The following is a 13,205-nucleotide window of genomic DNA, read 5'->3' as shown; positions in this document are numbered from 1 at the left end:
GTGGTACTACCTATGATAGAAAAGAAGGTCAGAAAATAGAAAATAGAATTAGGGGGTTTAGATAACATAGAGAAAATCAAATGAAGAGTCAAATAGCTGGCGGTAAAAAATTAGTCCATATATCCAACTCCACTTAATAAAATAAGTATTTATTGATGTTTTCTCCGAGGTTCATGATTGGAAAAAAGAGAAACACAGCGATCTCTCTATTTGGGGGAGTACAAAAAATATATATTACAAGTGTTTTTAAGGTTTTGGAAGAGTTATATAAACTATATAGATCTACTATATGTGGTTATTGCAATCTAAATAATAAAAATATATTAATAATAAGTTTTTTTCATTTTAAACAAAAAAACACCTTTTTAAAAATAATTAAAATTTTATCTAATTTTCTCTCTAATCATCTCCAAACATCCAAACAAAGTTTTAGGCTTTGAGGAGGAAGTTTGAAGTTCTGGACTTTAAATCCCGTCTCAATTGGAATCCAAGGATGCTTGATTACTCCCAATTGACAAACTATGAATCTCTTTAACTATAATGACCTAAAGATTTTGCAAAACAATGGAGATGTGTCATTTGAAAGAAAAATTGGAGATTCAAGTCCCAGAAAAGATGGTGGCTTTGACATAGAGTATGAGTGTCCAAGAATGAACAAATAGTACTAAATTAAATGAAGAGACTAGCCTCAGTTACAAGGGAATGAGAACTTTTCAAACCAAGAAAATGATCCAAGGCTATATAAACCTAGTGCCTCTGCACCTAATAAAACAAGTCATTCCCACAATTTTTCAGAATTTTCTTCAGTTATATTAATAAGACAATCATACCTCATACACCATACCGAAATACACAAATACAGATGGAAAAGCACTTGAGTCCCAAACACCGCCTATATTTCACACTAAACTGATTTCAGTTACATTAAGGGGCCTTCACTGACTGTTCTGGCATATCGTCTTCGTCATGGTAAATGTTCTCGGCCATCTGCCATATTTGAAGTATATTGTCTTCAGCCACACTAGCAACAACCCAATCTTCACATGGGTTCCAAGAGAAGTCAGATATCTTGCTCGTATGACCACCGTGAATAAAGAGCAATTCTGGTGGACCATCTTCGGCATCTTCTGCTGACTGTTCTTCATCAATCCTACATAAATGAGTGAACCAAGTTGTTATGGCAAATAGTTCCGACATATTGATTTATTAATACATGAATCAAATATTGGTATTTTTTTAATAATCATCTTAATCAGAAAATCAACCCTCAATAGCCATTTCAAATTCTGTACTCCATCAGTCTAATCTTTACAGAACCCAATATAACTCAAGAAAGACAGAAATCGATGGACGTTTAGTTCGCAAAAAAAATGGAGCTTTAATTCACACAAGAGGTTCCAAAGCTTAACAATTTAAATGTAAAAGAAATTTTAATACTGAGAAAGCTCCCCCCGCCCCATAAAAGAAGGAAACTACTGGAGTTCCCCTGTGAAATAGCAAACACTAAAATTTCAGGGGAAGGTCCAGCAACGGGGTTTATAATTTATAAACATCTCTAATGAATCACCAACATACCAAAACTCAGAAACACATTTCAGGGAAACAAATAAAATTTTGCTAAAATGTCTAGATATGATGATGCTTTCATTAAGCAATACCTGCTGAGATCCCAAACCATGAGTCTTCTACCAAGACAACAAGAAGCCAAGATAGTCTCATTCTTTGGATTCCAGCCGACCTGGAAAACCTCTTCCCTGTTAACCCAACAACAACAATCCAGATCAGTAACTAATAAATATAATTACAACTATAGAGTAATAAATTTAGAAACATCTAAGGAGAATATTACTTATGACTATCAAAGGTGTGAAGAGGACTGATGATCTTTCGCAGATCCCACAATTTCACTGTTTTATCAGTAGAACCGGTAGCAACCACCCATTCATTGAAGGGATTGAACGCCAGACAGTTAACCTAATAAGATCCAATGTATATATAGAAGAAAAGTGTTATTTGAAGTGATATTGGAAAGGAGTATCAAGATTCTGAAAACTATGGAACACTGCCAAAAGATAAAGGCAACCTAAAGCGCAATAGATTAGAGAACACGTCATAAGGAGTTGACAGATTGAAAATTAGACTAACAGTGGATATCCTATCAGCCAGGAAATTTTGAAAAGCTATATATGTCAAATATTGCCACTGCAGAACTGCAGAGTGGAGTCATGACCAGTTCTTAAATATTGGTCATGGTTACTGAATTTTCTATTATTACCCATCCCTAATTAAGTCTTTAAACACAAAAAAAAACAATGTTATCAACAGCAAATTGCAGAAAATAGCAGAACGCCAAAAATCTGATATGTGAAATAGCAAATAGAATTGCAAGCAAATAGCAAAAGGCACGCAGCAGTTGAAATAAGTTAATTATATATAAAAAAAAGAGGCACACTTCATACAAATAAAAAAGGGAATGGAGGTAGAGTACAACGAATACATTGAAAGGTTTACATATTATGTGAGTATATGAGTAATACTCACGGACTCTTCAGGTTTTCTACCGAGAAAATAGGTAGTGTTTCACACGCGAACATATCAGTAATACTCACTGACTCTTGAGATTTTCTATTGAGAAAATAGGTAATGTAGGTAATGTTTCATACACATGCAGACTTGTCAGTTCTAATCTTCAAAAACAGCCTAAAATTCACTTTTACACTACTATTGCAGATGCATCAGCTAGCAGAAACTGGAATAGCTTCCTCTATTACCCTAGTAATAGTGAAACTAGGATAGTGTCGCGGTATTCTTAGCAGATTCATCAAAATCAACCATCCTATAGCGCTGCTATTTGACAACACACTCAAAATGTTGAATCACCAACTCCCTTTAGTTCTAATATGACTAGGTTAATAGGGCTCGTTGAACCACCAATTCCCTCTCACAACGTCACATCATAAACCATATCAAGCGGTTCTGGTTTAACTTTTCCACATCTCCCTGCCAAATCAATTATACCTGGGCCATACTCATTTTGACAAATTCACTGATTCCTAACACTAATTTCCACAAAAAAAAAGTTTACTATTTTCAAAAAGCAACAGCATTGCAATTCCAACAGATGCTCTGAATAAATCAACTTTATTACACGACAAATATTGCACAACAAACAAACTCACATCAAACACATGTTCTAACAAAACCAATCACTAAACTATTAACCTTCCTTGAAAAACCAAATGTAAAGAAAGAGCTTATAACACAAACAAATTCCTAGATTTAGACAGATTATACAATACAACACACCTCGCTTGAATGAGCAATGCAAGACTGGACAGGCTTGGTAACAGAGGGTGTTCGAAGATCCCATATAAGCAAATACTGATCATCCCCAACAGAACCAAACAAATACTCATGCCTCAAATGCCAAGCCACATCCTCAACAACACCTTCATGTACCTAGGAAACAATCACACAAAACATCAAACAACAACAACAACAAAAACAATCAAACTCACTACAAATAGATGGATACCTTAAAAATCTGCATGGCATCAAGAGACTTATTCTTGGGAGTACCATTAATATCCCACAAACAAATCTGAGCATCATCAGAGCCACTAAGCAAATGCCCTTGTTTAAAAGTACTCCAAGACAAACCATACCCTTCAGTATTATGCCCTCTCAACCTCAAATCAGGGTTACAAGAACCATCAAGAGGAGGTTTAGAAGGATGTTTACTATAATCAAAAACATAAACCTCAGCACTAATAGTTTTAGTAGCAATAATAAAATTATTCTGCGGCATATACCGAGCCCTATTCACCTCACCATCATGATTAATCTGTTGAATAATCTGAACCTTACCGTTAGCACAACCGAACCCACCGACTTCAGGACGGTCATCCTCGTAATGACGAGCGTCGTTTTCGGAATCATCGAGAGGGAGTTGAACTTGCGCTAACATGAGGTAATTGGGCTCGTTTTCGGAAGTGTGGGTTCCCAAGATGAGTTTTTGAAGGGAGTAATCTTTTCCCGGTGGCTCTTGGCGGTCCGGGAGCCATTCGACGGTGAGGGAAGGCCATTCTAGGGCGTGGGTGATGACGAGATCGTAGAGAAAGGGACTGTTTTTCTTCCAGATTTTGTATTCTTCGTTGATTAATCGTTCTTCGATTTCACCTCTCATTTCTTCGTCTTCTTTACCCATCCACATCCAAAACCCTAAATAGCTCTCTTCACTCTAACCCCCCCGCTACACCACAATACCTTTCTTACCTCACTCTCAAAATACAATACTAGTTTCTTCTCTCACACTTTCCCATTTTTTATTAATTAATTAAAAGCTATAATTGTCTACAAAATAGTTTTTATTTGATTTCTATTTTAAATTTTTATCCGCGCTCAATTTTATATATATATATATATATATATATATTATATATATATAATTTTTAATAAATATAATAATATATAAAGAAAAAAATGTAATTTTGGTGTAGCCTATTTTTCTATCAATTTTATCCTTAAATTTATTTATTTAACAATTTCTAATAACTTCTATTGAAATCAGTGTTATCTTCTTTTACAAAATTTCATACTATAAACTTTTTATATAATTTTCAATTAAAATTGACATTAAATAAAACAATATCGTATATATTTTTACGTATATTTATTAAAAAAGCGGACAGACAGGCACAGAGTGTCTGTGCCTGTCTAGACGCTAGTATTTAATAAATTAAAAATAATATATTTTACAATTAAGATATGAACTATTATTTTTAATTAATCATATAGATATTTTGTTTAAAATTTAAAATAGTGAATAATTAATTTTTAGATTAAATTATTGTCTTTCTATTTTACTTCATTCACGAAATCAACTTCTATTTTATTTTTAAACAATTTTGTTGTCATATTCAAAACTGTTTAAAAATAAAATAATAGAATTTGTTCGTAAGTTGAAAAAAATTGAAAGATGAAAATTGTAATTTAGCATAATCTTTAATATGAAGAATAATATGATAAAAAAATATCATATTAGTTATTTGATCGACACGTAATATCATTATTTTATTAATTTCAATACACATTTAATAATGATATAATAAAATAAATATTAAATTTTTTAATTATATAATTACTTCTAAAAAATCATATATTTTTAATTAATTTTAAATTTTAATAAATAAATAACATTATAAAATTTTAAAATGATAAAACAAATTTATTAACATTATTAAATAATTAATTTCAAATTTTAAAAAATATAATAAGTAAATAAGCAACTCGGCTATATATGTAAGATATATCGCATAAAAAAAATATAAATGACAAATCATTGTGCAAAAACTATATTTAATTTTAAAATAATTATTTAATAAACTAGTTATTAATTTAATTGTTTTTATTTAATATTATTTTTTTTATTTATATCTTATTTAATTTTTATTTTAAGACTTTAAATTATAACTTATAAAGATAAATCCATAAAAAAAGTTCTTATCTTATTCGGCTAGTTTCTAACTTTGCTCAAACTTAATAAAAATTAAAACTATAGAGATGATATATGAGAAGAATTAGTTTATCATGTATTGATGTGTGAACAAACACGAGATGCAAGGCATTGTTGAACTAGCTTGAGCTAGCGGAAAAGATGAAAATATAAGATGTGTACGTGGAAACATATTGCAAGAGGTTGATGAAGATGGTTTTGGAGCATACGGAGCAGAGAAGAAAGCTTGGAAAAGGTTGAAATGGCGCAAACGAAGTTGATTTGAGTCACTCAGTAGTGTTGGTTGAGAGAGTTTTTGAAACCCTAGTGGACTTTAAGAGTAGTAAGATTCAACACACCAATAGACATAATAAATGGAAGACACACAATTTAGCAAAAAAAGCAATCCAAGAAAAAAAATACTTGGATAAAATGCTAAGTTCATTTGTAGAGATTGTGAAGAAAATGTGTTCATACTTCTTATATTGGTTTTGATGAAGACAATAGTTTTTCAAAGAATAAATATTAAAGTAGAAAAGTTTTAAGTAAAGTTCAAATGATCATATGAGTTGAAAATTTAAAGTAAATGGAATTGATCTAATGTATCATTTATAATCCATTATATAATACCTTAATTGCTCAGAAAATATTTCACATCTTCATCTTTAAAATTCTCAAATTATCATGCATAAATATTTAAAATAAAGCCATAAAAACTTGTTTTTTTTAAAAAGTTGTCTTCCCTTTTTAAATCAAGTCATTTGCACGTTTTAAGTCACACATGGTTAACCGATTTAAGAAACCTACTGCTTTTAAAATTTGAAAATTATTCTGCACTTGTTACATCAGGTATTCATTTAACCGACTTAAGAAGGCATGTACGTAATGCAGAATTGTGTCTTTTCATTAATCATTGTCATTCTAAACTATTGCAAACCTTCGTGAAAATGTCTCAAACTTTTGTATCAATTCATAGGTTTCTTAGGCTATGTTTGGGTTGATGGAACATAACGGAGCGGAGCGGAATAGAACATGATGGAGCAGAAAGGAGTGGAGCAGAATGGAATATAGATCCCACCCCATTGTTTGGTTACTTTATTAAAAATATCTCATTCCATCACATACACCTCAAATTGGATGGAACAAAAAATAGAGATTTGGATGGAATGGGATCCATCATGTTCCATTCCATTCCATCCATTATTTGCAAATCCAAACAATGAAATCTCGTTAGTAACCACTCCACTCCATTTCATTTCATCCTATATCACTAATCCAAACATACTTTTAGGATATATTTAAGGAAAAATACATTAGTTTTTAAATAATCTCTTTTATTTTATTAATTTTTACATCAATTCAAATAATTTCAAGTGACCATGTAAATTTGAACAATGAAACTTTGTGCATAACTTTTATATCATTCAAAGAGTTTCATTCAAACTTTTTAAACATGTATGCTTTGTTTGGATGAGAATATAAAATGAAAGGAAAGAATGTAAGAGAAAATAATGTTCAAAGAATTAAATTGAGAAGAATGTTAGAAGAAAGTGAATTTTTTAGTTGTTTGTTATGATCGAAAGTGAATAGAAAGTGAGGGGAAAGAAAAATATAATATTATGTGATGAGAAAAATAACCTTTTTATTTTTAAATTGAATAAAATTATTTTAATAACCTTAAATAATTTATTTTTATCATTGTTAAATAACATTTCTTTTATTAGTTTATATAATCTCAAATATACAATATTTCAGAAATCTATTAAATTTATTTTATCTATTTAATAACTTTATATAATTAATGATAGTGTATAAAGATCATGGGATTTTTTTATAACAATCATTCATATAAAAAATAGAACAATATTGCATTGTTTTTAGAAGAGAAAAGCGTTAAACGTGAAAAAGTAATAAAATTGCATTATCAAAAAAAATATCTTCACAAATGAGAGCGTTTTGGTCATATTAATTGTATTAGTTATTCATATTTATTTTCTTCGCAATATAGAGGGTATTGAACGTGGGATCCAACAATTTTAAACTTCCATTCCTCTTTGACACATGTACCAAATGGTGGAAGCCTGGTTTACTAAAAAATTTAAATCCTTATAACTTTTCACTCTCATAGGGAACAAACAATGTGCTAAGGTCTATGTAATTGAATAGTAATATATAGAAACACAAGATCAACTTTGATCTTGGAATTACTTCGAGAATTATTCTTATTCAAATTGTTCAAAGTATATTGTGACTTAATCACCAAAGTGTATGGTGATGAGTTTGTGTAAATAGAAAGTGGTGTATTTTTATTTTTGTGAGAATCATCATAGTGTTTGGTGATTGTTACAATGGTCCTTTGAATTGGATTATTCAAAGTCCATCATAGGTTTGGTGTTTATATTAGAAGATTTCTAAGAGAAGTCTTAGTGTGGGGCCTATACAAAGATCTAATATAATAGAAAATCTTTCAAGGTGTGAAGGAGCTAGATGTACCATTGGTTGATATGAGGAACTAAGATAAATCTTGTGTGTTTTTTACTTCCGTGCACTTTATTTTTTTTGCATTTTATTTTTTTTGCACTTTCATTCAAAGTTCATACACTTAGTTTTAGAAAAATTAAAACGGGAAGAACCGTCGCTTAAAAACGAGAAAAAATTCATAAAACTTAATCCACCCTCCTTCTAGGTTGTACTCTAAACTTACCATTGGTACTATAGTAGGTTAAGGTAATTTTCTCCGAGATTCGGGTAAAAAAGTCTTCCATTAATCTAGTTTTTGTAGATGGTGGTAGTAATAACAAGCCTTCTTGCTTCATTGGTGAACATTATGATTTTTGGAAATTTTGTATGCAAGTATCTGGAGGCACAAGACAATGATATTGGGAATATTGTTGAAAATGGTCCATAAGTTCCTAAGACGGCTATCAATAATGTAGAACAAGAAAAAGTAAAAGAATATTGGAATGATGATGATAAGAAGAAAGTTCTATTTGAAAAGAAGGCAAAGAACATGTTATAATCAATCCTACGTATGGATGAATTTTTTCGTATATGTCATTGTAAAACAACAAAGGAGACTTGAGATACTTTAGAAATCACACATGAAGGCACGATAAAAGGTAAAAGGTCTAAACTAAACACTTTATCTCAAGAATTTTAAATATTTAGAATGCAGACCAGTGAATATATTCTTGATTTACAAAAGAGATTTGTTCACTTAACAAATCATTTCAAGGCTCTTGAAAAATATTTTTAAGATGATGAATTGAATGTCAATTTCTTAGATCTTTGACAAAGGCATCACAACCAAAGTGACACTAATATAAAATAAAATAAAAAGTATTTCTAAAATATTTTTTGCATCATTGTTCGATAAATTACAAGAACATGAGATAGAACTTGAAAGATTGGAGAAGCATGAAGATGAAATAAAGAATTAAAAAAGTCTCACCTTAAATACTAAAGTAAAAAATTATGATGACAATTAAGAGGATGAGTATAACAATGATGAAGATTGTGATCTTAGCAAAAGGTTTAGAAATTTCTTAAGAAAATAAAGAAAAAATTAGATCATTCAGAAAGAAGCACCAGTAGAGAAGGTTACATGTTTTGAATATGGAAAAAGAGGACATGTTAATACTGAATGCCCTACACTTGAAGAGAAGAATAAATTCAAAAGCAAGAAGGACAAAAGGCCAAAGAAATCATATGTAGCATGAGGTTACAATGAAATAAGTTCATCTTCAGGTAAAGATCATACAAGTCAGACATTGATGACATCATATCATTCAAGTGATGAAGAACATGAGGTTAATGATTTTGAATCGATGATAGTCCTTTAAATGATGAATTACAAAATGTTTTTCATGAATTACATGAAGAATTTTTTAAACTTTCTAGACAATTCTCAAAACAAAAGAAAAATATTTTAAATCTAGAAAGTGTGGCTAATGACACAAGAGTGGATTTAGAAAAAGTATAAAATTATACATGCAATAAATGTCAAGATCATGAATCTATAATTGTTAAATTAAAATAGTGTTCAAGAAACATGAAAAATGTCAAATTGGTTTAGAAAATGTACTAAGTAGTCAAAGATGTTCAAGTTATAAATTTAGTTGGTATTTGGTGTGCTTTTAATGAGATTATTCATATTTTTATTTAATTTATTGGTATTTGATGTGCTTTTAATCAAATATGTCAATTGGGTTGTTTGTGTATGTGGGGCATTGATAGAGTGTACTGAGAGTTTTGGTGGGTGAATAGAATAATTAAAATTATTAGAAATAATTATAAATAATAGTTGTTTTTAATTAATAAAATAAATAAGAAATAATGAGAACTAGTGGAATTAAGGCTGAAATGACATGAAGGAAAATACAGGGAATAAGGAGATAGAAGATATAGTATGAGGGGAGGAAAATATAATTATTAAGAAATTTGAATAATTAGGTTTTTAGAATAAAAGAGGTTAGAGTATCCCCGTGCAGTCAATATGTAAAAGTAGAATTTAGAGAGAATGTGTAAGAATAAGGTTATGGCTTGAAGGAAGGAGGTCTCTAATCACAAACCTTTATCGATTCATAAATTTACAGGGAACATGAGGTAAGGGGATAAAGGGCTTTTATATGGATATTTAGCATGAAAGGGTAGAGAAGAAAGACACTTACTCTCATTATTATGTAATTTTGTTTTTATGTGTTGTTGTTGGGTTACAATCTGACAAATTGATGATTGATTATGTTGATTATATGTTTGTTGTGACTAAATTCATGTGTGAATCATTTTGTTTATGAATATATGATTTTGTGTCATTGTTTGAGCTACTCTTTATTTTATTTATCGATTTTATCGCACATTAGTGGTTTTAGTGCTCTGATTGTGTAACATCGGGGATAGACATTTGTTTGTTTTTGAGTTAATGTTGAATTTTGTTTAAAATTTCAATACTTTATTTATGAAGTTTAAAATGAAGTTGTTATGAAATGATTTTTCCGCTGCGTGTTGTCATATGTCTTGATGAGTTTTGGATGATGATCGTTGGTGACACCTTAAATAGTCGAAGTAATCTTTTTATATAAGTTTCGGGGTTTAAGGTGTTACATTAGTGGTATTATAGCAGGTCGGTTCATCCGACCAGGTTTTTGTCATGATGTTTATTCCCTATTATGGGACATGTGTATGAGCATTATTGATGCATGTTTCTTCTAACAGTCGTTTGTTAGTGTGCAGTGTTAGGGCTATAAGAAACGATTGTGCAATTACTGATGCTTTTGAGGGGATGACTCAGGCACTATAGGGTTAACAGAATCAGGTTGGTAATGAGATTTGTGGATTGGGGAAGTTTTAGAGAAATAATATGCTAACCTTTAAGGGCCAATATGATCCAGAGGGTGCACGTACACGTCTTAGAGAGATTGAGAATATTTTTTGAGTGATGACTTACACTGAAGTTTAGAAGGTGAAGTTCGGTACTCACATGCTAGCAAAAGAGGCCGAAAACTGGTGGAACAATTTGTGTTAGAGATTGGAGGTTGTTGGTACAAAGATTAATTGGGTTGTGTTATAGGCTGCATTTTTAGATAAGTATTTTCTAGAGGACGTGCGCAATAAGAAGGAAATCGAGTTCCTCGAGCTCAAGTAGGGAAATATGACAATTATTGAAAATGTTGCTAAGTTCGAATAACTGGTGAAGTTTTGTCCATATTACAATGGTGTGCCTATTAAGGGGTCGAAGTGCATCAAGTTTGAGAGCAGACTGCGTTTTGAGATCAAGTAAGGTATTAATTATCAAGAGATTCACCGATTTCCTATGTTGGTGAATAGGTGTAGGTTATCTGATGAGGATAGTATAACCTATTATTCTCATTATATGAATCTTATTGAGAAGAAATGGAAGAATCATATTATGGAAAATTGTATAGTGCTCCAGCTGAAAGGGAAGCATAAGGTTTCTAATGAGGAAAGGCTAAGTGAGGGAGAGACTCCGACTTATACCAAGTGCTTTAGGTGTGGGGTCATGAGTCATTATGCCAATGACTGCAAGAATTTTAAGAAGAGATGCTTCAATTGCGGAAAGATGGGACAACTTATTACTGATTGTAAGAGTAATAGCTTGACTTGCTTCAACTATGGAGAACCAGATCACATTAGTAATCATTGCGAGAAATCTAAGAAGGTTTAATTTGGAGGGAATTTTTTTTCTTTGGCTGGGTAATAGGCTACCAGCTCAGGCATATTGATTTTAGGTACGTGTTTTATTAATGGTATTCCATAGATTGTTATTATTGACATGGATGCAACATATTATTTTGTTTCACTTGATTGTGCTGAGAGGTTAGATTTAAAAATATTTGCTATGGTTGTGAGTATGGTTATTGATACCCCAACTAATGGTTCGGTGACGATGTCGTGGGTGTGTTTGAGTTGTCCACTGACTATTTATGGTAAGAGCTTTGGGATGGAATTAGTCTGTATATCGTTGAATAAACTTGATATTATCCTTATAATTAACTGGTTGGAGTTCAGCCATGTTCATATTAACTATTTCGACAAGTCAATGTCATTTTTAAAGTTTGGTGCAAGTGACGAGTTGTTTGTGTCTGTTAAGCAAGTGAATTAGTTCATTAAGGATGATGATGAGGTGTTTATGATATTAGCTTTTATAAAGGCTATAAGCAAAGCGACGATCCGTGAATTACTTGTGGTGTGTGATTTTCCAGAAGTGTTTCCAAATGATATTAGTGATTTATCGCTGAAGCGCAATGTTGAGTTTGCCATAAACTTAGTATCTAGTACTAGTCCAGTTACGATGGCTTCTTATAGGATGCCAACTTCAGAGTTGGGTGATCTGAAGAAGCAATTGGAAGATCTACCTGAGAAGAAGTTTGTTCGACCAAATGTTTCACTATGGGGAACACATGTGTTGTTGGTTAATAAAAAGGGTGATAACACGAGGTTCTGTGTTGATTACCAAAAACTGAATAAAGTTACTATCAAGAACAAGTTTCTTCTTCTGAGAATTGATGATTTGATAGATCAGTTGGTTGGTGCTTTCATATTCAGTAAGATCGGTATGCAGTCAGATTATCATCAGATTCGTGTAAAACCATAAGATATTATGAAAACATCGTTCAGAACGAGATATGGACACTATGAGTATTCAATGATGTTGTTTGGTGTGTCTAATGTGCCTGAAGTGATCACATAGTTCATGAATAAGATATTCTATTCATACTTAGATCAGTTTGTGGTCGTGTTCATCGATGACAATTTGATATATTCTAAGTCTGACGGGTAACATGTAGAGCATCTAAGAGTTGTGTTGCATATCTAGCAAGAAAATAAGTTGTATGTGAAGCTATCTAAGTGTGACTTATGGTGTCGAGAGGTAAGTTTCCTTGGGTATATAATTTATAGTGAAGGTATTTTTATGGATATGTCAAAGATATATGCAATGTTGCAGTGAGAGACTCTGAAGTCTATACTATGAAGATCATAAAATTTTTGGGTTGGTTTGTTATTACAAGAGGTTTATTAAAGGATTTTTGAAGTTGGCATCACCTTTGACGTAGGTAACTAGAAAGGGCCAAGCTTATGTATGGGACATTCATCCCGAAAAGAGTTTTCAAGAACTCAAGAAGAAGTTGATGTTTGCTCCAGTTTTGATTTTGTCAAATCCAAGTGAATCCTTTATTGTGTATTGTGATGC

At 31.4% G+C, this 13,205-nt stretch overlaps 1 protein-coding gene across 1 annotated transcript; it reads right to left on the bottom strand.

The window, feature by feature from the left end:
• Window positions 1-651: 651 nt before the first annotated feature.
• Window positions 652-4,308, bottom strand: LOC127100601 (WD-40 repeat-containing protein MSI1). Its single transcript, XM_051037834.1, has 5 exons — window positions 3,536-4,308; window positions 3,307-3,459; window positions 1,850-1,974; window positions 1,659-1,754; window positions 652-1,150 (listed from the first exon to the last, which is right to left on the bottom strand). Exons 1-5 carry the CDS (start codon window positions 4,211-4,213, stop codon window positions 925-927), a joined length of 1,278 nt encoding a protein of 425 aa, XP_050893791.1. The 5' UTR covers window positions 4,214-4,308; the 3' UTR covers window positions 652-924.
• Window positions 4,309-13,205: the final 8,897 nt, after the last annotated feature.

The sequence above is a fragment of the Lathyrus oleraceus genome, chromosome 7 (genome assembly GCF_024323335.1).
Source record: "Lathyrus oleraceus cultivar Zhongwan6 chromosome 7, CAAS_Psat_ZW6_1.0, whole genome shotgun sequence".
NCBI classification, from domain to species: Eukaryota; Viridiplantae; Streptophyta; class Magnoliopsida; order Fabales; family Fabaceae; genus Lathyrus; species Lathyrus oleraceus.
The sequence above is the reverse complement of the archived record's forward strand: the minus strand, read 5'-3'. Positions and strand labels throughout refer to the sequence as shown.